The sequence below is a fragment of the Camelus bactrianus genome, chromosome 3 (genome assembly GCF_048773025.1).
Source record: "Camelus bactrianus isolate YW-2024 breed Bactrian camel chromosome 3, ASM4877302v1, whole genome shotgun sequence".
Lineage (NCBI taxonomy): Eukaryota > Metazoa > Chordata > Mammalia > Artiodactyla > Camelidae > Camelus > Camelus bactrianus.
In genome coordinates this window covers 65,239,687-65,264,742 of record NC_133541.1, presented here as the reverse complement: position 1 = coordinate 65,264,742, position 25,056 = coordinate 65,239,687, and the positions used below count along the sequence as shown (strand labels likewise).

Below are 25,056 nucleotides of genomic sequence, written 5' to 3'. Positions count from 1 at the left end.
TTTTATTCCTATTCATGAATTTGTCAGGGTTTTTTTTTTTTTCCTGATTTTTAAAGAAGAGACTGCACAAATTGTTCCTTGAACCTCTTTTTCCTTTGGGGGATACACGCATGCATCCACACACATCCATATTCATAGATGTGTGTGTACAGACACATGCACTACTGGGAATCTCTTTTTTGGGCATTTGTGAACTGTTTGATCAGAATAGAGAGATTCTGGGTGCAGTGTGATACAGAATTTAGAAATGATTCTGGAACTTAATTTATTCAGAATGAGTATTTGTGGTCAATATCACACTTTTCCAAGTTGTATGGAATATCTTAACAAAAACTGTTGTAAGTCATCGACTATAAGTTGATGGTTAAATGTGTTACAGTGCAGAAAGTTGTGTTTGGCCATTTTTACAGATGAAATAGTCTGAGGCAGAGGTTAATTGATTGCATGTAGCAATAAAATCTTGAATTAGGAAGTCATATATTTCAAAGGCATTTGAACTCCCTTCTCAAGAGTAACTTTTTCTAGGAGTTAGAGCAGATGTAACTTGAAGGAGGGAAGACCAGTTTATGAAAATGTTTATAGGCATTAGGTTTCCCAAACTTAAGATTAAATGTGGGTTTTGATTGCTAAGAAGTATTTAGACTATATTATGTGAAAAGATTGTGTATACTTTTTAGCTCTTCTTAGGGTCCTGAAATATCTTGTTGAATACAGAATAACTAGCTGAAGCTATACTGGGATGCTTAGAAAACATATTCAGTGTTCATCTGTACTCATTTCCCATCTAGCTCCTAGAACAATTGTCTCTGTCCTGCACTAATGTTAAAATCAACTGAGGCACACAACCAGCATATGAGATAAAATATTTGTTTGCTGAAGCCTAGTTTGACTGTGCTAGACATGTTTCGAGCTTGACAAGTTGCTCAAACGACTTATGTTTAGTAATGGTTGATTCAGAGGAGATATTAAAGGAAAATATAACATGAGATTTGACAACTGGGAAGTAAAAACAGCCAGCAGATCCACCTGCTCCCCAGAAACTAGAGGTGAGAAGTTTACTCGGGAATTATGCAGTCTATGAAGTAACAAAGCGCTATCCTATCTGTTTGTTTACTTTTTACTGTCTGTCTCCTAAGAGCAGATACCTTTTTCTGTAATATTGGAAGTCAGTGGTTATAGGACCCTCTAAGTAGATATAAGATTGCAGGATGATCTTTGTTTGAGATATTTTAGAAGCTAGTGTGAAAATTCTGACTTGGAGTTGTAAACCGGTGAGAATTTAGTTGAGACTCCTTAGTGTACCGAGCAATTCTACAAATCTTAGAACCAGTCAAACAGTTTAGTGGGCTGCATTCTCACACAAACTTAAGGGTCATAAACAATGCACTACCCATAAGTTTAAAAAGGCTACTGTCCAGTTTTCTAATGGATTAATGAATATACTTGTCCATATTTACTTTATCATTAAAAAAAACCAGTGTACATCTTCAGAGAAACAGTTATTTTTTCTGAGGACAGAAATCTATTTAATATCTAGATAGTATATGTGTATGTATGCATGTTTGTGTATGTACGACAGGTAGGTAGATAGACACAGATGTACAAATATATATTATATGTATTATTAGGTTACAACTTTAACATCTTTCCTAATTGGTGATAGTTTCTAAATAGTTTCAAGGGTGATGTGGGTTGACAGTCTTGGCAAAAATATGTTCCTGTAGGCAGCGGAGAATAGACTTGGTCTCCACATATTTGATAGTTCTTCAAGCCATATTTATCGACTTAGGGAAAATATTCCATTTGGAAAAGAGTGAAGAAAGGGCCATAGTTTCTGTGGCTTTGTCTCTGAATCACTACATATCCAATATCATCCTTCTTTAAAATTTTTGTTTGTTTGTTTCAGCAAATCTTTTGTGTTTTTAATGTTATGGGACAGGGGTATGAAATTTTATAGATATATATATATATATACACACACACACACATACACGTGTGTGTGTGTGTAAGAAAACTGCATCAGTGCTACCCTCTTGACATAATTAAGTGCACAACAGTATTGTTAACCACAGACATTATGTTGTATGGCAGATCTTTACAACTAATTGGTCTTGCATAACTGAAACTGTATACCCATTGAACAGCAACTTCCCATTTTGCCTTCTCCCAAGCCCCTGGCAACTGCCATTTTACTCTCTGTTTTCTCTGAGTTTGACTATTAAAGATACTTCATTCAAGTAGAATCATGCAGTTTTTGTTCTTTTGTGACTGACTTATTTAGTGTAATGTCCTCCAGATTCTTCCATGTTGTCACATATGACAGGATTTCCTCCTTTTTGAAGGCTGAATGATGTTCCAGTATATGTATGTACCACATTTTCTTTACCTACTCCTCAATTAATGGACATTTGGGTTGTTTCCATGTCTTACAACGGGAGAGTATAGCTCAAGCAGTAGAGAACATGATTAGTAAGCACAAGGTCCTGGGTTCAATCCCTGGTACCTCCTCTAAAATTATATAAACTTAATTACCTTCCCCAGCACCCCCTCACAAAAAAAAAAAAGAATGTAGTGCCTCCATGTCTTACAACAAACATGAGAGTACAGATATCGCTTTGAGATTTTGATTTTGATTCTTTTTGATAATATGGCAAAAGTGAGATTGCTGGGTCATATGTTAATTATATTTTTAACTTTTTTAGAAACCTCTATACTGTTTTCCATAGTGGCTACACCATTTTATATTCCCACCAACAGTGTACAAAGTTTCCAATTTCTGGAATATCTGTGGTTAGCATCCACTGATGTGCTCTTGGTGTACATACATGATATTTCCCATGGTCCATGCTTATTTTGTTATATTTCCAAATAATTTATAAAGGTATTTACTTGTATTGATAGTAAAGATACCTTACATTTAAAAACTGATATTCTTTTTTTTAAAACTTTTTTATACACATTATCTCATCTGCTTCTTAATGGCCTGTATTGTCAGCCTCCGCTTAGAGTAGTTACTGGGAATTTTCTAAGAACCTATTGTACATTTTAAACTTGAGCTTTATGATTCAAACTAGTCTCTCTGCAAAATTGTATGCCACTTACATGGTAAAGGAATTTGAAAGAAATCATTTTTTAAAAAATAGCTTTGTAATTTATAATTTTTCAAGATACACTTCCACTAACATTTTATGTCAGTGCATTTATAGGATTGAGGAAAAAATTTTATAGTAGAAGACATGAATATTTTACTCTGAGTCTACAGTGTAAAAGAACAACAACAAAAAATGTATGGGGAATTCTGTTATGAGCTAGCAAGTCTGTGGGTTTAATTTGAATTCACTGAAGAGAGTGGACTTCATAGATTCACAGTTAATGAGCCATTCCTCTTAAAGTATTCTGTCACTATGGGATTGCATACAGTTAGAACTGACAGTTGGAAATGTGCTGAGATAGGGAAACTAGAAAACAGCTGTCTTTCTGGGAAAATGGTACCAGCTGGTGAGGCTCACCAAAGGAAAATATTTTATGTAATAAAATAGCTGTCAGATACCACCGAAGTTACATATTATACATTTAAGATAATTTTTTAACGTTTGTTTGCTTCAGTCAAATCAAAGTACTAAGGTGTTTTTTTAAGTTTAAGAAGTTTCATGTTTTATTGACAGCTAATCTTTTTAGCATGTATCCTTAAACAATAAGCCTTTAAATTTTATTCTTTGAAAGTGTGTAGGAATCATTGGAAAGCTATTTTTCTTTCTTTTATGGGTTTTAGAAGTAGAAACAATTTTTTTCCTGTTAGATATTTTCTAGAATGAAATCAATTTTTTAAATGCCTTGAATTGTTTCAGAAATGGTTATGTTCCCATACTCTGAGAAAAGATTTGTACCACTGAACCTTAATTTATATTTTGATGATTCCCATTCTTTTGATATTATCAGATCTGACTGATAAGAAGTATCATTTAAGTTTGTAAAAAATTATCCATATTTTATCTAAGTAAGAATCTATTACTTTTTTTGACAGAATGGTGTTTATTGAATTTCTAGAATGCCTGTATTCTTAGGTCCTTTAGCTTTGTACATGGAGAAACTATAATTAATGTTGGTACAAAAATAGGCAAATGGTTAGTGTATACTACAGACTTCAGTAGAAGTTCATCTTTTCACTTATAAGAAAAACCTTAGCTAAAAGTAATAAATCTAACTGAATATACTGTATATTTGGTACTAATCCATTTTACCTCCTCTTTTGGCTTATTATCTATACCTTTTGGTTTTACTTTATTGATGGTTGCTATGGGGTTTACAGTCTGCATCTTTAACTTACTACAGTTTATCTTCAAATTATACCATTTCACATATAATGTGAAAGCCTCATAACATTGTACTTTCATTTCTCCCTATATCTGAATTTCCATCTGGAAACATTTTCTTTAGCATAAAGAACATTTTATAATATTTCTAGTACCAGTCTGCTGGCAATTAATTTTTTTGGCTTTGGTTTGTCTGGAAAGGTCTTTATTTTGCCTTCATTTCTGAAGGATGTTTTCAGTGTAGTAGAATTCTAGGCATGAGGTTTTGTTTTTTGTTTTTTTTCCTCTTGGATTACTTTAAAGGTGTTTTCTCATTTTCTTCTGGCAAAAAGTTAGTGGTATTTCTTATCTTTGATTTTCTCTATGCAATGTGTTGTTTTCTCTGGCTGCTTTTGAGATTTTTGTCTTTATTACTGCTTTTCAGCAATTTGATTATGATTGTACCTCGAGGTTCTTTTCTTCATTATCTTCTTTGTTGAGCTTCTTTGATATGTATGTTTATAATTATTATCAAATCTGGAAAATGATCTGACATTATTTTTAAAAATATTTCACCCCTCCCCCACCCCTTACTTCCTGTACTCCAATTACATGTATATTAAGCTGCTTATCATTGTCCCAAAGGTCACTTAGGCACTGTTCATTTTTTCAGTTTTTTGTCTTTCTCATTTTGGATAGCTTTCATTTCTATATCTTTGTACTCTCTGATCTAGTCTTCTGTAGAGTTTAATCTGATGTTCAACCTATTTGCTGAATTTTTAATTTCAGTTATTGTGTTTTTCAGTTCTCAGCAGTTCCATTGTTCCTCTTTATGCATTTCTTTTCTCACTATATTTATATTTTTCTTTACACCCTTGAATATTTTTTTTAATAGCTGGTTTTATGTACTTTTCTCCTAATTTCATCATTTCTATCATTTCTAGGTCTGTTTTTATTGACCGATTTCTCTCCCAGTTATGGATCACATTTTCCTGTTTCTGTGAGTGTCTATAGTAATTTGTATTGGATGATGGACATTATAAATATTATATTGGTAAGTGTCAGGATATTGGCTGCCTTTAAAGAACGTCGAATGTTGTTTTGGCAGCAGTTAAGTTTATTGCAGAATAGTTAATTTGTAGGTTTGTGTTAAAGCTTTGCTGAGGTAGATGTAGAGTAGCTGATACTCCAGAGATTGCTGAGCTCTACTCTGAGAGGGTACCTGGCTCTGAGGTATCACCCTTCTCTGGACACTACTGACTACTCCTGAGTACTCAGTGAAGCCTTTTCACTCTGGCTAGTTTGAACTCAAATGTCTTGGAGTCCTATAGATCTTCAAATTGTTCACCTTTAAACTTGTCATTTTCTTTTTCCTCAGTAGTTTTCTTACTTCAGCCTTTTGGAAGTTTCACCTTATGTATACACAGCTTAGCCAAAGTTTTATAGGAACTCATATGTAGATTTTTAGAGCTTTTTTTCTGCATAACTCCCTCTCTGGTATTGTGTCTTGCAAATTCCACTTACCTCATTTTCCTTGAACTCAAATCTCCTCAACTCTGTGAGGCCACTGGTTTCTGCTTTGGTTCCTCCTCCCTGGGCCACAGTCCAGAAATTGCCTTTAGGCAGAAAGCCAAGGAGATTATGGGGACTCCAGGGAACACAGATCTATGGCGCCCGTTTTTCACTCTCTGAAAACCATTTATTTTGTATACTTTTTTATTTGTTAATAGTGAGAAGGCAAATCCAAATACTGGTAATTTCACTATAGCCAAAAGCTTGAAATCTAACAAGTTATTGTACTTTTTTTTTTTTTTTTTTTTTTTTTGCTTATAATGTAGTAGAAACTGGAAGATTGGAAGAAACTTCTCTTCCTCTCCCTCCTTTGAAGAGGTTATGAAAGTATCTCCTGATTTAAGGTAGCCCATCTTTCTTAGGATCGTGGTTCTCAGCAAAATCCACGTCATTACGTTCAGTAGAATTATCCTCTATTTTGGCTCAAAAAATTCTTATTGAATTGTTTAAACTCTCCGTGTAGAAATGTAAAAGGAGAGTGGTGAAAATAGTATTGTTTTTATTCTTGCCATCACTGTAGGTAATGGTTACCTTGTTTTGAAAAAAGTTAGAGGCGAAGTATTAATCGATAATATATTGCTCTTATTCTTTTAGTTTCACAAATTCAGATGACATAGCAAAGGCTACACTGAATTTATCAGTCTACCTTATTTTTCTTTTGTCCCTAGCCAGTGTGATCTTATTCTTTCTGTAAGTGCTTTTCTTTAGGTAGAGTAAATAAATTTATAAGAAATTTATAATTTGCAAGTGTAATATCTGACTTTTATAGCTTGTTTCTTTTTCTAGCTTATTGGTATCTGTTATTAACCTTTTATTTTCATGTATTGGTCTACCTGAGATGTGTGAATTACAATGTTTCCTTGAGTATGTTAATAAAAATCAACTGAGAGTCATTCAAACATTCTGTTTGCCTTTGAGATCGTTTTTTAAAATTTCCACTTTAACAGAATGATAAGGAAAGAGGAAGAGATCATGAAAGGTTAATGGGGTTTTTTAACTGGATGCCTGATACAGTGATGGTTTTGTCCTGAGTGGCTGAGTTGAAGAGCCATGGAATCAAAATCCTTCTTGTTTTTGAAACATAGATATTGATATTACTCAGAGAAATAGGAAAAATTGGGCTCTAGTGTTTCATGCTGAAATCATCTGAATATACTCAATACTAAAAATCAAATCCTGTGATTTTACGTGGCCAGGAGATAAATCGAGAGCAGTGCTGTCTATGGCATATATCTCAGAAAAGATGCCGGTCAGACTTTTTTTCGCTTTGGGGCCAGGGCATGGCACGTTGTGGAAGGGCCTGTAGGCTCCAGGTGTGCTGTTTAGTCCAGGGATTCTTAACCCCAGGGGATCAGAATTAGGCGGTGAGGGTCTGTGAACCTCAATGGGTTAAAAAATTACATCTTTCTTTTTTACTAATCTCCAACCTAATTTAAAAAATTTTGTAAATGTAGGCATAAAAAGTAATAGTATTAGCAGTCTTGTGACTTTTTCACAGATACAAATCACCTGTTTTGATATGATAAAACTTTAGTTTCAGGTGCACCTAAAATGCGTTAATAAGGAATGACATATAATATATCACATATCTGGTATTTTAAAATTTTTTGAACAACTGTATTCCACTATAATTGATTTCTTTTGTAATCCTGTGTATTTTGTTAATGTTTTAAAAAAAATATTATTCTGAGAAGAGTTCATTGGCTTCATCAGACAGCCAAAAGTGCTCACAAATTAAGAATGCTCACAAATTAAGAATGCTCAAAAATTAAGAATACCTAGTCTTGGCAGTTAAAATCACTCTTTCTTTCTTTACCTACCTGAAATATCCTCTCGTTTCTGTTCTTGCCTGCTGGTATTAGGTTACTAATAGCCCTTTAATTTCAGTTTTTCATCACACTGTCCCTTAGCATTTTAATTTTTTGACTGTGTAAAACCAGAGATGGAATATATCGTGTAAGTTCAGAAAATAGACTCCAAGGCAGGCAGATTGCCTAGGTTTGAATCGAGACTCTGTGACTTACTTAGCTGTGTGACCATGGGCAGGTTATCTAACCTTTCAAATGCTTTTGTGTCCTTCTTTATAGGGTTGTTGTGAAGATTAAAGGAGTGGAGATTTATTAAAAGAACTTAGGTCAGTGTGAGTGCTATGTGTATTTTTGCTAATATTATTACTGTTTATTCAAAAATATTGATTGCCATTACATGAGCTAGGCCCTAGACATACAGCCCAAGACAAATTTTATAAATACACGTAGTTGCTCCTCTTCCAAAAGCTTAAAGTCTAGTAGCAAAGACAGATCTTGCAAAAGACATTATTAATCATCTTAAGTGTGAGGCAGGAGGAGTGCAAGGGTCTTTTCTTTCTTTTCACTGTTAGTAAGGAGTACTGGTTTATTGCCAGACATCTGTCATTAGTTTCCTAGGAGATATGACCAGTTGTCTTATTCCTTTCCCAGGAGGTATCCTCCTTGTCCTGCTTTACCCTTGAGGAATGCAAGATTCTTAGCTGTGTCTTGAGGATGGATTCAGGGCTGGGCAAGGAAGACACTGAGGCTGAATACACGATGAATGGGATGAGCATTCCCAGCAAAGCAACAAGGTTTGCAAAGGCTCTCAGATGAAAATGATTCCGGTACGTCTGAGAATTTAAGAGAAAGTCACTGTGGCTAAACAATAGAGAGAATGAGGAAAGAGGGTGGTATAGGATGAAACTTGGGAGGTAGGCAGGCATCAGATGCTGGATTTAAGGATTGAGGCCTTGTCCTTATAGCACTGGGAAGCTATTAGATTTGCATCTGTAAAGGAATAATTTGTCTGCTAACAGGAGATATGATCTGAAGGAAGATCTGCTATAATAGATACAGCAGAAGGAGGCTACAGAAGCAATCCATGGGAGAGATAAAACCTGTTGATAGTCTAGAATGAACTAGAATGGTGATAGCAGAGATGGGGAGATATGGAGGTCTTCCAAGACTAGCTTGAGGGACTTGCTGATTGATTGCAAGGGGAAGATGAAAGAAAAGGACATCTAGGCTTCTGACTTGAGCAGTTAGGTGGATGGTAGTACTGTCTGTGGTGCTGATGAACACACTGGAGGTTTAGATATGTAAGGGTGGAGTCAGTTTGAACATCCTGAGTTTGAAGTGCCTGTGAAATCACTGGAAGGCGATATCAGTAGTTGGTTGGATGCACGTATGTGTCTGTTGCTCTGATAAGCTATTTAAGAATCTGATTATTGGGAAGAAAGGATGGCTTATAAAAAGGAAGACTCTTCTGTAGAGCAGGTAAAAGGAAAACGTGAGAGCAAGTGATTTAAGGCTATTCTAAATGAAGGACAACTGGAGACATAGACTAGAACTCCCAGGAATGCTAATGGGAAGTTAGAGGAATGAATTTTATTTCAAAGATGTGCTGAAAAAGCAGTTACTTCAAAAGACTTTTTAAAAGTTTAGAATGTACCCACCGAGAATGAAGTATAAAAGGTTTTAAGGGGAAAAATAGGGAAAAGATGGAGCTAATTCTAGTGATGTAGTTCTGACTTAAGAGGATTTGCACCCAGGGTAAATGTGATTTAGTTCTAATTAGACAACTCATTGCCATTCATATCATAGTCTCTTTAATGTAAAGATGCTAGAGGAGCCCTTTTAGGTTTAGCCAAACTGACATTATTGAATAATATTAAACCTTAATTATTAAGATATTTCACGTAATTTTTTCCTCCCCCTGCTTTCCCTCTGTCCCTCCCTTCCTCCATCTCTCCCTCCATCCCTCCTACCCTCCCTCCCTCATTTCATCCCTTCCTAGGAGGGAGCTATGATGGAATATAGAGTTAGGATAAATAGGACATCAGGAGGAAAAGGCATTGTTCTTTTTTAAATAGTTAGGTAACTTACAGGGTGGGTATTTATTTTAAATGATTCTAAGTCCCAAGGTAATAATTATGTGCACATTTAATTTGCATAGGATTTAATAAACAATGCTTAAGGTTATATATGTTTTTCTTAGTAAGTACTTTTAAGAAGCATTAAATATTTTTAAAAATTGATTAAATTCTTGTACATCCATACGATGGAATACTACGGCTAGTAAAAAAAGGGTAAAGAAGACCTGTGTTACTGAGAGGGTAGATCATCACGATAAATTTTCAGATGATAAGGTAACACAGTGTATATAATTTGTTATAAGAAAGTGAGAATAATAAGAGGACATTGTGCAACAGTAGGCAATATGGTGTGTGTAGTGTACTGTCTTTTTTAAGAAAGAGAGGGAAATAATACATTTTTACTTGCTTATATTGATACTAAGAAACTCTGAAAGAATACATATGAAACTAAATAGTAAGATTACCTCTGGGGGTAAGAGGGAAGACAATGGAGGAGGACAGGGACATATATTACATTATAGTATTCTCATTTTTGAATTGTATGAATTTACTTGCAATACAAAAATTTTTTTTTCAAAAATTAATTTTTAAAATATTTTTAATGTATTACCTTTAGTTCTTTATAAACTGAAACACCAAATGTCTGCACGCATGACCAGTTATTTTTCATCCATGCAGTATTCATGTGCATCTATAGTGTGGTTGATGTTGCAGTAAAGTGGGATGTAAATCTTGTTTGTAAGGTGCTTACTTCAGTGGGCAAATGAGAATGTGAGCTAATTATGATAGAATGCGAAACATCTTAAGAAAAGCACAGAGTCATGAATATAATCAGTGAAAACTTCAGATAGGAGGTAGCATTTGAACTGAATTTGGGGGAAATGGAGAAAAATGGGGGAGTAAGAATTTTAGATAAGAGATGAACATAGGCATAAACATAGCAAATGGTAGGATTTATTCTAGTGAGTCTTCGAGTTTGACAAACAATAATGTATGAAAATTATCCCCAAGTATAGCTGTAGTTTTATAACATTTCAAGAAGTTAAAATGTTTTGATGAAAGCAAATTATTGTTACCCTATTTGTCATCTGTCACATTGCTGTTGAAATAATTGTGGAAGTAGATGCAGTGTCACTAGCACCTGTGCTAGGAGTATGAACAATGTGGGAAATTTAAAAATAATCTTATATTTTTGATATAATTTCACACTTGCAGAAAAGGTGCACGATTAAAAAGAACCATATACGGTATATATTACTTACAAAATTTTTTCTGAAACATTTGAGAGTAAGCTGAAAACATTATGCCCTTTTAACACTAATACATTAGCGTATATTTCCTAAGAACAAGAGCATCTTTATAACTACAGAACAATTATCAAAACCAGAAAATTTTATATATTATCAATCTACAAGCCATGTTTAAAGTTTGCTAATTGTCACATTATATACTTAATAGCTGACATTCCTCAAGTCAAAGATCAGATCCAGGTCGACACATTGAATGTAATTGTCATGTCACTTTATTCTCCTTTAATCTGGAACCATTCCTAAGCCTCTATTTATTTTTTGACATTGACATTTTTTTGAGGAATGCAGAATATTTGTATAATGACTTTCAGTTTGAGTTTGTCATATGTATTCTCATGATTAGATTCAGTTTATGGGTATTTGACAGTAGTACCTTAGATGTGATCTTTTGTCCTCAATTTATGGTTTTAAGAACACATGATTTTTGACTTACTATAATACTGGTGATGTCTGCCAGGTTATATTATAAAATAACTACTATTTTTTTCTCTTTGTAATTAATAAGTAATTTGGGGAAAAATACTTGAGACTGTATTTTTTATGAAACTTCCACCTATTAATTTTAGCACTCGATTTTCTAACGCCATCACTTCTTCTATATGTATTAGTTGGCATTCTTCCTTAAGAAAGAGCTTTTTTCCTCTTTCCTTTTTACTTTATTCTTTTTAAATATCATATGGATTCATGGATACTTATTTTATTCAATGGGCTATATAATCCATTGCTATCATTATTTTGATGCCTAAATTACCCAGGTTTGGCTAGAAGAATTCACACCAAGCAAGTTCTTGTCCTCTTTTAACATTTTTCCATCACTCTTTCAGTATTTTCTTGTTTTCTTGTGTACAAAAAAAGTTTTTTTTCCAGCCTTAACTTATACTTTCTTTGCTCCAGGTCCTGAATCAGCCTTTTCTTCTAGGATCCTTGGTTCCTTCTAATGGAGAAGGACATATAAAACTCAAGCCCTTAAATTTCCAGTTAGGTCTGGTTATTTTTACTGGAAAATTATATATGTATATACGTATGTGCGTGCACACACACACACACACACACACACACACCAAGATCTATGTATTGGTGGTAGTGTTATTCTAGGCTCTCAGAAAACGTGCATGTGAATCTGTGTGTATATATGCATATATATTCATAGTTTTTACTCTCTGTAGAGAGGTAAATATGGAAATAAATAAGATATAGATGTGTATATGTATGTGTATGTACATAAATGTGTATATGCTCATGTAGATACATACCTATATTCATCTTATCTATATAGGTGGTTAGGATGTGTGTGTGTGTGTGTGTGTGTGTGTGTGTGTGTGTATAAATATAAAAATATAAGTGCATACTCATACCAACTCAATAAAATTTTAAGTATCAAATCTCAAGATGAAGCCCTGAAGCAGCATGAGACCTACCAGAGGAAATAAACTTCAGGTGATTTCTTTCTGCTAAACTCTTACTATATTCTCCTGTATTACTGCCTGAAAACTGAAGGGAGATGACTTTTCTGGGAGGTAGCCAAGGCTCTCTTAGCCCCTTCTTTAGCCAGTAACATGCAACTGATGCTGAATTACCACTCCTGCCAATGTAAAGTGACTAGGTGATGTTTTGTATCTCTATCTGGACATGTAAAGTTAGCAATTAGGAAGGAGGTGAGACTGGAAGGGCTGTAGGAGAGGTGTACCATGGGGACTGTAGAATTTCATTCAGTGTTACTGATAATAAAGGTACTACAGATGCTCAGATTATCCAGTAGTGAAGTTTACCCTTCGTATTTAGATGAGTTAACTTTGAAATCAGGCAAGTTGAATTTTAGCTGCAGTATGTTTGCATATAAGCAGTAAATAAAATGAAATACCCCAATTTAAACTATATTGTGCTCATATTAGCTACTCTTTCACCTTAAAATCTGAGGCTACCATGTATATTATGTTAAATATTCTTACATTAAACATTTTCTTGTATTAAACATAATAAATATTCTCATCTGAAATTTATGGGACTGAGAAACCTCCAGAAAGAATTGGGAGGATAAATAGATAGTTAACCAAGTTACAGGGTTCTCTTTTAGGCCTGTTTCTGCTAATTCAATAATGAAAACTTCAAAAAAGTTAAAAACCAAAAATTAAATTTATTGAATTCTACTTGCTTTTGTTTGAATTACAATCAAGTGCAAACCATAGTCTTTATTTTCAAGGAATGTACATCAAGTAGGGGAAACGAGTAAAAGAGATATAATAAGCAGAGGAATAAAAGCCAGTAAATAATTCTATGCTGAATAGACTTCTTTTGACAGAGGAAATATTTTAGGAGGAAGACTTTATGAAGACGGTGTGCTTTAAGGTGATTTTTTTTTAAGGATGGTAATAATTGAATAGCCAGAGGTACGAGAGTGTTAGATAATAGAACTAACAGTTAGAGCATAAAATAAGTATCATTTTAAATGGTTAAAAACATAAAAAGAGAAAATAACATAATAATGATTAGAATACTATAAAAAAGAAAGATTAAATAATACCCAATAAAATGTATAGACATCAAAATATAGTCAATAAAGTTAAAAATTCAGTGGATTAGTTAGCAGATTTGACAACAGCTGTAGGGAGAATTGGAGTCCTAGAGGGTAGACCTAAGAAAATTACTAATATGTAGAGAAACAAAAAGGGATGGAAAATATGAAAGAGAACTTACAATAGGGAGAGTGGAACAAGGGTGCCCACCATATATCTAGTAGGAATTTCAGAAAAAGAATGGGAATGAAAAAATATTTGAAGAAATATTATCTGTGAATTATTCTGAATTGGTGAAAGGTTTAGGAAGTACACTGAGTCCTCAGGAAGATCAGTGAGACTTCATTTTCCCCTAGACATAGTGAATCTGCAGCACATCAGAGACATAGGGAAAGGTCATAAAAGAAACCAGAGAATGAAGCCTGATTACCTACAACCTCAGTTAGACTTACAGCAGAAATGTTAACAACCGTGGAAACCAGAAGATACCAGAAAAAATAAGTAACTTGTGATGTAGAACTTTATGCCCAAGTAAAACTGCCATTCAGTGTTAGGTCCACATCGAGATATTTTCAGACAAAAGACTGATGGTTTGCTTTTTCCTAAAGAACGAATGAAGAAGAAAAGTGAACTAATGAGAGTGAAAGAGAGGAAAGAAACCAAAGAGGAATACTGAGCAAACAGATTGATAACCACGTGAGAAATCAAAACAGACTTTACCTAGATAAAGCAACAACAAAATAACCACCCCCCCAAAAAACAGGGTACAAAACAAGGGAACAAATATACCATATGCAAGTAGTGTGTAGGATGAGTTTAAAAGGTGGATTAAAGCTCTTTCAACTCTTCAAACTATTCAAAAGGAAAATAAAATTTATTAATTTTAGACTTTGATATGTCAGATACTCATTTTGACACTTTAAAGATGCCACTAGAGGTATAGAAAGAGAACATGTAACTTTTATACCAGAAAGGCAAAAGTAGAAGGAAGTTAATCTAGTAAAAGGTAGGAAAAGAAAAAAAGAAGCATAGAAAAAATGAGGTAAATAGAAGGCACAAAATAAAATGAAAAGTAAAATTTGAATTCAACAATCACAGTGAATTAAAGAGATTAAACTTGCCAGTTCAAAGACGGTCAACATGAATTTTAAAAGCAGAACAAAAACTTTTGTATGTTATTTATAAAATACTTACCTAAAATATAAGAGCATGGTAAAGTAGAAATTAAACCTAAGTATGCATACAGTTTTTTAAAAATATCAAAAGTGGATATTTTCCAAAGTGGTTATTTACTGTTTGGGCATCAATATTTGCTATTTTTATTAAGCTATAATAATTATAAAATTTCACATTTTGTTTTAAAATGAAAAAACTATCTGTAATGTTAAATTTAATATATAAGTCTCATCTACTTATTAACTTCTAATACCCGTAGAAGTACTACATTGTCCTGCCAGTGTAATACTAAATCTGACTCTGTTGAGTCATAAAGTGCTCAGCCCTGAAGGTAAAAATTACACTGTGTGAATGTTCTTAAGGTACTGCTTTGGGGATAAACATGTTCTAAATCAAGTCATGGCTCAAAGCTAAAATCTCCTACCACTTGCACTTTGTTTAGAAATGAAATGTGGAAGACTGGCTTCTTAAAAGCCGTGGAGTTTTTAAAATGCTATTTGTATCAGTAAACGAAGTGGAACTGAGTAACACAGAATAGATATGATCTTAACACAGACTGTGTTAAAAGCAAAACTCCTGTCTCTAAAATATCATTAAACTTCCAATATAGTAAAACCTTATAATATCAAGCTTTTTTACATATGTGTTCCATTTGTAAGTCAGACTGCCTATACTGACTCTGCTTGGCTCATTTATGAAGTCAGAGCTAAGTAAGGCAAATGAATAGTGTTAAAAGGAGTTGCTTAGGTAAAACAAAACTGTTTCCAACTGTTCTGAGTATCTATTTAATACAAATACAGGTACATAATTATTTTAAGCAGAGGAGAACTGAGAGAAAACTGTCACCTCACTGTACTAATTACAAATCACTTAATTGTATTCCATCAATTAGAATTAGATTTCTACTAGGTAACAATTGGTTAGCCCAAGGCTCTTTAAAAGTTATCCCCTTTAAAATATTTTGTAGTTCATATTTTACTAATTCAGGTTGGTGGTCTGTTGAGTCTTATTTTCTGAGATTTTCTTTGATTACACGGGGACATAAAATTTCATAGATATAGTAAATCTTTCAGAGTTTTTCGTTCACTTCTATTCATCCACCCCTACACCCAAAATCAGGGTACTCCTAGCATTTAGGTGTCCTCTCCAGGGATGGATGTGACTGATGATTTATGGATGTTGGTGTTTTGTGTCTTAGGTATCTTACATATCCTTAATAATGCTGAGAAATAAAAATTGTTATTGCTGTGAATCAGGCCAAATTTAATTTGTTACTAATGAGTGGGTTTTCTTCATAGTAAAAGAGAACAGAAGCTTGGTAATCTAATAATAAAGTTTATATTTTTATTTAATTAAAATATTTATGTTACTTTTCTTTCATTTGTCCAGTAATATCTCTTGTCATATATCCCATTTTATTTCTGAAATCCAGCTCAAAAAGGTCTAAAGTACCTTCCAGGAAGCTTAGTTTCACTACCCATCTTAAATTATAATCTGCTAGAATAATTTCAGTGCTTTTCAGGGGTAATGGGTATCAGTGTTGGTTTCTTATTTAATTAATGACCAGATAGAAGGCAGAAATGAGTGAGCTACATGATAAGCACATAGCAACTGCTCAGTAAATGTCGAGTAAATTTATTGCAGGGTAAACATACCCCTTCTGTTTAGAAGTACTCCATCAAGAATTAATTTTTATCAGTGTTCATTTTCCGTCTTCCCACAGCCCATTTATTTCATCATCCCTGCTCCTTCTGTTAAAATTTTTTTTAATCTCTAGATAGAGTAACACTAAACTAAAACAAAGTCTAGTTTGATTCCATTTCCTTAGAGGGCATTCATTAATCTGTTGGTAGCCAAGGGATCTATTTTGAGAATATATAATCTCAAGATCACTTCCCTGTCTCCTCCATTGAGGATTCATTTAATTTTAGCTGTATGGCTTCTTTGTGGGAGTCAAAATAAATACAGAAAAATTATCAGATGTAGGAATTCTTTTCTCTCCAGTATTTCTTTCGAATAACAATATACTGTTTCATGGGTAGTGTGAGTACCTTGTAGCAGAATATTCTCAGTTCTCCCATAATTTATAATTTTGCTGTCATTAATTTTTCTTTTCTATAGGCTATAATCACCAAAAACATTGTTGCTTTTATTTTCAACGAACTGTTGTCTGTTAGGTCAATTAAAAATGATTATAAAATTTATTTTACCCTTATTTATTTCTTCTCTAACACTCTTCTTTCTTTATGTAATCCAAATTTCTGACCTATATAATTTTCCTTCTTTTTGAACAGTTTTTTGTTAACATTTCTTGCAAGGTAGATATACTCACAAAAGAGTCTTTCAGTTTTTGTTTGAGAAAGTCTTTATTTCTCACTTTTGAAGGATAATTTCACTGGATACAGAATTGTAAATTAGTGAGTATTTTTTTCTTTCAGCACTTTGAATATTTCAGCCTGCTCTCTTCTTGCATTCATGGTTCCTAAGAGAACTCTGATGTATTGTTATCTTTTTACCTCTATAGGTAAAGTCTTCCACATCCCTCACTCCTCCAAATCCCCCCATACTCCCAGTCTGGCTTCTTTCCAGATTTTTTCTTTGTGTTTGGTTTTCTGCATTTTTAATATGATATGTCCAGGTATAGTTTTTGCTTTTTATTCTTCTTGGAGTTCTTTGTTCTACCCAGATCTGTGGTTTTATGTCTGTCATTGATTTTGGAATATTTTCAGCCATTATTACATCAGATAGTTCTGTTCTTTGTCTTCTCCTTCTGGTATTACTATTACGCATGTATTAAACCTTTTGTAATTATATTACATTTCAGATATTCTGTCCCATCTTTTCATTTATCTCTTTGCTTTTCAGTTTTTGAAGTGGCTACTGACATATCTTGAAACTCTTTGATTCTTTTCTTGGTCATGTCCAGTCTCCTGATGAGCCGATCAAAAGCATTCTTCATTTTTATTAGTGTCTTTGATCTATCATTTCCTTTTGGTTCTTTCTTGGAGTTTCCATCTCTCTGCTTACATTACTCATCTGTTCTTTTATGCTATCAACTTTTCCTAATAAGTCCTTTAGCATATTACTTATTGTTTTAAATTCCAAGTCTGGTAATTCCTAATTTTCTGATGCTTGATATGTCTCTTCAGGTTGTTTCTTTTTGCCTTTTACTGTGCCTGGTAATTTTTTGTTGAAAGCTGGACATGATGTATTGGATAAAAGGAACTTGGGTAGATAGGTCTCGAGTGTGAAGTTTTATGGTTATTATGGCTAGAAGTCAGGCTGTGTTTACTGTTTGCTGAAGCTCTGGTGTCCAAAGCTAAAATTTCCTCTTATGTCCTTATTTTTGTTTTCTCTGATGTCTTTGGGTTTTCCTGGAGACCGTAAGTAGGGGTGAGTCTTGCAGTTCTTTAAGTGTATCCCATTTCTTGTTATTATATAGGAGCCCTCTCGGTATGGTGGTGATGTGGAGAGAAGTGGGAGGAAACCTTCTATAGTCCTCTAATTAGATCTCGGGCTTTTCATGGGCCTTTTGCTTTCCCTGTATTAGTTAGGTTCTGGTAACAGTTCTCCTTGCAGGCGGGCCTTATTAAGGAGAGCAGAGTTCAGTAGTAGTTCAAAATGCTTACCTTCTCCCTCCCCTGCTGGAAGCAGGAGGGGATTTTTCCCTAATCTCCACAGTGAGAACCTAGTGTTTGCTCATGGAAGGTAAAACTCACAGAAGCTTGGGGAATCCTCCTTTAAGGCTGAGCGCTCTCCTAATTTTTCATTCTTAAGCTAGTCTTCATTTTGAACCTCTAGAAATTGATCAATTACTGTTGAAAGTGTTCCTACCCCAGGACTGGCTTCAGCCAACACTTTTGCACCTGGGCTTTTCTTACTAGTAAGCCCTGATTCTGTCTCTCTGCCTGTCTGTCTCTCCAGTTTTCTGGGCAGCAGTTTGCCCTGTGACCTCAGTTCTCTGATGGATCTAAGAAGAGTTGTTGGTTTTCACTTCTTCAGCTTTTTACTTTTTGTGAGGATGGAAGTGACTACTTCCAAGCTCTTTAATTTAGCCCAGAAACCGGAAGTTGCTGTGTTTCTTATTAGAATGAAGATTTCACTTTAGAGCATTCTTATTAATCTCTTAAGCCTTTTCTTTTCCTTGTATGAACTTCACTGGAAACAATGTTTGTAGTAAATATTTGAACATAGATTACATTTGAGCAGAGATACTTTTTTCATCTTTCTTTTTAAATTATCTTTTGATTTATTGACTTTTCTAAATACAGACTGCAATTGTACTCAAGCTATAAGCCTACAAATCCTTGATACTTTCTTTCTAGGCTGTAATTCAGCAGTTAGAAAAGATTGTTTTTTTTAAGCCTGAAACACTTATCTTCCTCAAAGGATGTAGATAAGATGAATAGTGAAGAGTATTTGTGTACTGTTTTGAAGTACCTTCAATGCGCCACACACTACCCTGTGTGGATACAAGTAAAGGTAGGGTATCTAAACTGTAGTGTTCTGAGGGTAAGTCAGGTGACAGGCAAATGATATCAAACTTTTATACTTCAGTCATGTCCAGTGGAGCACAGAGGTGAGACATTTTGTTTTATCTTGGAGGATTGGGATGAGGCAGGGAAAATGACACCTAAAGCAGGTGACTTGTGATGTGTCTCTGGAGGATGGCAAAGGCTGAGGACAATGTTCCAGGCAGAGAGAACTGCCTGCAAGATAGATGGTCTACTCTATGGTTGCTTTCCTTCTGCAATCAGGGCTTGGAAGGCAAGGCCAATTGGGCAAGTTAGGCAGTGTTTCTCCAACTCTGCCTGATGTATGGTTTTATTAGAACAGACATTTGCCCTATAATGTTTTTCAAGGTCAAATGTAAGCAGTTTTTAAATTGCTATATATTATCCTGTAGTATGAAATTGAGAATTAACTGTAATATTGTATTTCATATTGACATAAGATATGAACTGCCAAAATGGTTTAATTTTTGAATTGTCAAATTATGTCTTGTATCTTGTGTGTAGTAGAACATTTGAGTTTGTGTTTGATTGGTTCTATTGTTCCTTTAAATGTAAATATATTTTATAACTTCATAGAAAGGAATTTTCAGAAATGATAACCCACTCATTTTAGCTCGTGTCATTTAGTTAAGCTATTTCTCTTGAAGTAGCAGCCCATTATATAACTTTATGGATTATGTTTAGCCTCATCCTACATATTTTTAGGTTATTCCTTCAGGTCTATAGCACTGCCACTTTCTGGTGAAGGTATAATAAACATAATTTTAATTACTATGTATATTATAGGAATAGTATTCAATTAATAACTAACAGATTATTGCCTAGTTGTAGTTTAGTGTTGTAGCTTTTGAAATGACTGTTATCAGCCAAGGTAAAGCTGTAGTATACTATTTCTAAAATGAATGAAAACATATACAAGAAGAAAGAGTTTTCAACTCCTTAAAGAAAGCAGAGTAGTGAATCTATTTTAGATTACAGAAGACAGCACCAAAGCAACTGACATCTTAATTTGCTTAGAAAAAATTATCTTCCGATTTTGTTTCATAAAATTAGACTTTCACTTATGTTGCTGCTAAAATTATTCTCTGAGATATTGTGCATAGATGATAAAAAATATTTTTGAAGAAACACTCCTTAAAATGACCTTTAAAGCCTTTTAAATCATTGCTGTTACTCCAGACATCTCAGTCTTCACTGTCTTTGCTTTCATTAATAAGAATAGGGTATTAGTTTTCTATTGCTGCTGTAACAAATTACCATAAAGTTAATAGCTTAAAGCAACACAAATATATTATTTTACAGTTCTTTAGGTCAGAAGTCCAGTATGAGTGTCACCAGACTAACATCAGGATGTTGGACAGGCTGTTCCTTTTTGAAGGCTTTACTACTTGTTTGAGCTGTTGGCAAAATTTGATTTCTTACAAGAATAGGACCAAGGTCTTTTTTTCTTACTGGCTGTAAGTTAAGGATTACCCCACCTTTTAGAGGCCACCACATTTCTTGGCTCATTGTCTCCTTCCTCCATTCAAAACTGCCAGTGACCAGTTGAGGCCTTCTTACTTTGTGTCTTTTTGATATTCTGTTTTTCTGTAATTTTCCAGTTATAAGGATGTATATGATTAGATTGGGCCAACTCAGATAATCCAGGATAATCTCCCCATCTTGGGTTTCTGATCTTAATTATATTTGCAAAGTCCCTTTTACCCTGTAACAGAATATATTAAAGGTTCTAGGAGTTAGGATGTAGGCATCTTTGGACAGTCATGTTTCTGCCTGACAGAAACGGTGATACAAACTGGTGCCTGATTTTGCTGCTTTAGTCTTCCTTTTCTGTTTAGGATACCGCTAACTTTTCTTTCCTTGATTCATTGAATACAAAAGAGGTGTTAGGACTCAGCCATAATAATACTATATTAGATATAATACCTATAGGGAAGTTTTATGGGAAACAGAATTACAGAAATACTGTAAAAAAAGAAAATATGCTTACAGAGTGTTGCTTTGAAAAATATAAAGTCCTTATATATTTTTGTGAGTTTGTATTAACTAATTCTACTTCTTAATATTAAGGTCCATAGTTATTCAATACATAGCAGCAGGAAGTAAACCAATAAAGAGTCTCTTAATTTTATATCATAACATTCCAGATAGAGAGATCTCATTCAGAGCAATAAGTCTTAATAGTTTATGTGAATTTTGATAATGGATGACCTTGCATTTTAATGTTTTTTTCTTTCCTACCTAGATCATCACGAAATATGTGTATGAGCTCCTAGAAAAGGACTGTAATTTGAAAAAAATCTCTATTCCAGTAAGTCCAACTTTTAAAAATATTTATGCTTCCAAATAAAATAGTTTTCAATTCATAGGAAAACTTTTGTTTTAGGTTAACTAAGTTTAAATGTTAAGATACTGGTGTTTTGATATTGATAGAGGTTGCATTAAATGCTCAACAGCGTACCTCATCTAATTGTGCATGATAGTTTTTAAAAAGTAATATTCTTTGCTGTAAAGAAAGGAAATACTGATTTCCAGTCTCTTCTGAAAATGATGACACAAAAGGGGACTACCTTTTCTATACCCTTTCTCATTTCATTGGTATAATTGACTTTCGCTTATTTATTTGAAGTAAACCAAGGTACTTTTTGTTGCATTACATATTCACCATCTCTTTAATCATTTCTAGATTTTTTAAAATTATATGCTTGTTTTCTATATTATTTCCTCTGTGTATTTCCAAATGCATTCCTGGTGCTTTCTGTTTCATAATACTACTCTTCCTCTTTTTGGCAGATTGCTTTTTTGAAATTTGGCACATTTTGTCATTTCCGAGTGGAAAAGTTTGAAATTTGTTCTCAGACTCAACTTCTCAAAAGAGCTTTTTTGTTTTTAATGTGAAGCATGAAAGAGTAAGCTTTTAAATGAATTAACAGTACCTTATGTATGAAATGATGGTGGACTAGATTAGATGATTTCACTGTCCCTGACAGCTCTTTTATTTATGATCTATATGAATCTCTAAGACTTCATGAAAGTAATTTATTTAAAACGTGAAACTTTGAATATTGATAATTTTGTTTACATTAAATTTTGCATGAAACTTTAAAATTCTTTGGGTAATGTTATTCTACTATGAATTGGAGGGTTTGAGGGTTTCTTAATACTCTCCATCCTCACAAATTAATTACATAGTTCAATTTTTAAGAAAAGAAATCTGTTTTATATTTAATTTTCTGTAGGTAACCTCAAGTACTAGGTCACATTTTAAGTCATTTATTCATTTTTTCATTCATTCAACAAATACTTATTTAGGGTGCCAGGCACTGTTCCAAGTGCTAGTGACATACTTAGGGAACAAAATAGTATTCTGTGTAATGGCTAGGCTAACCCTTGTTTATTTGAAAACTTCCCTTCCTTTTGAAATATATGAAAACCAAGATGTTAGTATCTTTTAGGGAGTGAATATACTAGTCTTTTTTGGATTCAAACCTCTTGTTTTAGTTTTGACTTTAGATCTAGTGTCTTACTCTGTTAAAACTGTATATTGAATTTGGTCTTCTGGAAAGTCAAGGTAGAATTCTGTAGCTTGATTCAGTCCTCTTTTCTTGTTAATTTTATTTTTTTCCCAAAGTTTCTGAAGAATGATATTTAAAGAGCCTTAGATTAATTCATTGTTATAATACAATTAATATTGAGTCCTGTAACTCTGTTGTACTTCTTCTTCCATGGAACCTTTAAACTCACTTTAATTCCCTAGATTTCCAGGACAAGTCACCAGATAATTGGCCATATTGATCATTTGAAATGATTGTTTCATTAATTTTCTTTATAGAAAGACTGAGATTAGGTTTAGAATGACTTTGCTTTCTAAATCTGATCATTTTCCTCTCATTTAACTTTAGACTATTAAGCTAATAAACACAAAGCTTTACATTATATGAGACCTATAACAAAGTGTCAGGTCCATTTTTGGTTAGTAAAAAATTCTCTGATTTTATAAACTAAGAAGAACCAAAAAAAGTTATTTTAGGGAATTAACCCCTTCTTAAATTATCATCACTTGTTTTATATTGTTGTGAAATATTTATTCCCTAAATGTTAGTTTTCTCCTGAGTTCTCTTAAATCCCAAAGCTAGCAGTGAGAGTGAGGTTTTTCTTGTACAGAGTTGTTATTTTACTAAAGCAATACCACCAAACTTTTTTTTCCTGATGATGAACTGAGTTTTAGTTTTACAGTTTTACTGTTTAACAAGGAAAGAAAAACTTTTCTTTTTTTAAGTTACAGCGCTTTGCGGAAGCCCATGATTTAATGGTAAAGATCACAATCCTTTCCCATGTTTACTCTCCACCTCACATATATAGGTACAAAATATTCTCAATTATAGTGTTTTACATTTGTGTAGAATATTGGATGTATAAATTACCTTAATAACTTGACTACAGATTTTTATTTGGTTTATTAAGTTATATTTAAATAAACATCAAAATTAGTGGGTTTTGTGAGTTATCCTCAAATGAATTCTTAACTGCTAAAAATTGTTTGGTGCAGTCTTACTGATCAATGGTCTTTGAAGTTGATTTGACTGTTAAGTGAGGTGGCACAGTGGAGTGTGACCTGTGTATGTATTCCTTAAGGAAAGCTCATCTTAATAAATTACCACTGTTTGAAGATAAGTGACCTTGGATCAGCCATTCTAAAACTTAGTTAAGTTAATAAATAAAAAGTTCCTTTATTCATATTTTATTCATATAGATTTAAAATTAGCACTAACTTTACACAGAGTAAATTGTAGTTACCAACTGCAGAGATAAGAGTTCTGCATTAAATTGAGACGAATATTAGCCAATGACCAGCTGAAATACTGCTCTTACTCCTTAATCTTTCATACCACTACATTGTTCATTTTCATTTTTTTTTCTTGAATATTATGATCTCATATTTTTCAAGTCAACTTTCCTGGATATTCAAGTAAAACTCTTGTTTATTTATTCATTCCTACCTTAATTTGTAGTCCCTTTAAGAATTCTTGAACAGTGTTATAATTATAAAAAAACACATTTTTATCTTCTGAGAATAAGTACTCTTCCAGTTTTAAAGTGATTACTGTGGAATTTAAAGTGCCAACATTCCATTGCTCAAAAAATTGATTCAGTTTCTTGGTAACAGGGAACTTAGGCGAATGGAAAAAAGAAACAGTGATCAGCACCTACTGGAAAGTCTATAGCTACAGGTTTTTTCATTAAGATAAACAGATGTCCATTTTCATAGCCATACCAGGATCCATTAAGGTCTCATTGACTTTAAGAGGCTCTTTTATTTCTGTGTATTTAGACATGCTTTTTTGGTAAATGGATGACTGAAAACCTTTGTGGCCTCTTTTTTTATTATTCACTAGCAGCTTTGCTTTTTAATTTTTTCTTTTGTTCGTATTACCATTTTCTTTTTTAAAGTTATCTTAACTGAATGATTCCTCTGTTTTCACATAGTGTTCCTAAGTAAAAGGGAATTTTTCTTCTCAGATTTGATTTTCTCTGTTTCTCATCTACTTTTCTTCCTCTGTGACTTCAGTCATACCCACTGTCATCATAGTAATTTGTGTATTCTAGACATCATGGTCTAATGTGGTTGTGTTACACTCCATACTTCTCCTACTGCATACTTAATTACTACTAACAAAAATACAGTTATGTCATCTTAATTCTTAGCATTGTATAGCTCTTTTAAAATTCTTTATAATCATGCATTAGTTTAATTTTCCATATGTGCTTTTTGGACTAGGCAAGTGTTATAAC

General features: G+C 33.4%; 1 protein-coding gene across 6 annotated transcripts in view; it reads left to right on the top strand.

The window, feature by feature from the left end:
* ARB2A (ARB2 cotranscriptional regulator A) overlaps positions 1-25,056 on the top strand; it is a 362,742-nt gene that overhangs the window by 62,636 nt on the left and 275,050 nt on the right. For 4 of the 6 annotated variants that reach the window (XM_045512560.2, XM_010949571.3, XM_010949570.3 and 1 more), the window contains one exon: positions 21,509-21,574. The exons of 1 other annotated variant lie outside the window; for it this stretch is intronic. In XM_045512560.2, the coding sequence (XP_045368516.1) occupies positions 21,509-21,574 (66 nt within the window). Of the gene's footprint in view, positions 1-8,364; positions 8,500-21,508; positions 21,575-25,056 lie in introns of those variants that run through there. One more of the 6 variants, XM_045512562.2, reaches the window with a different exon arrangement.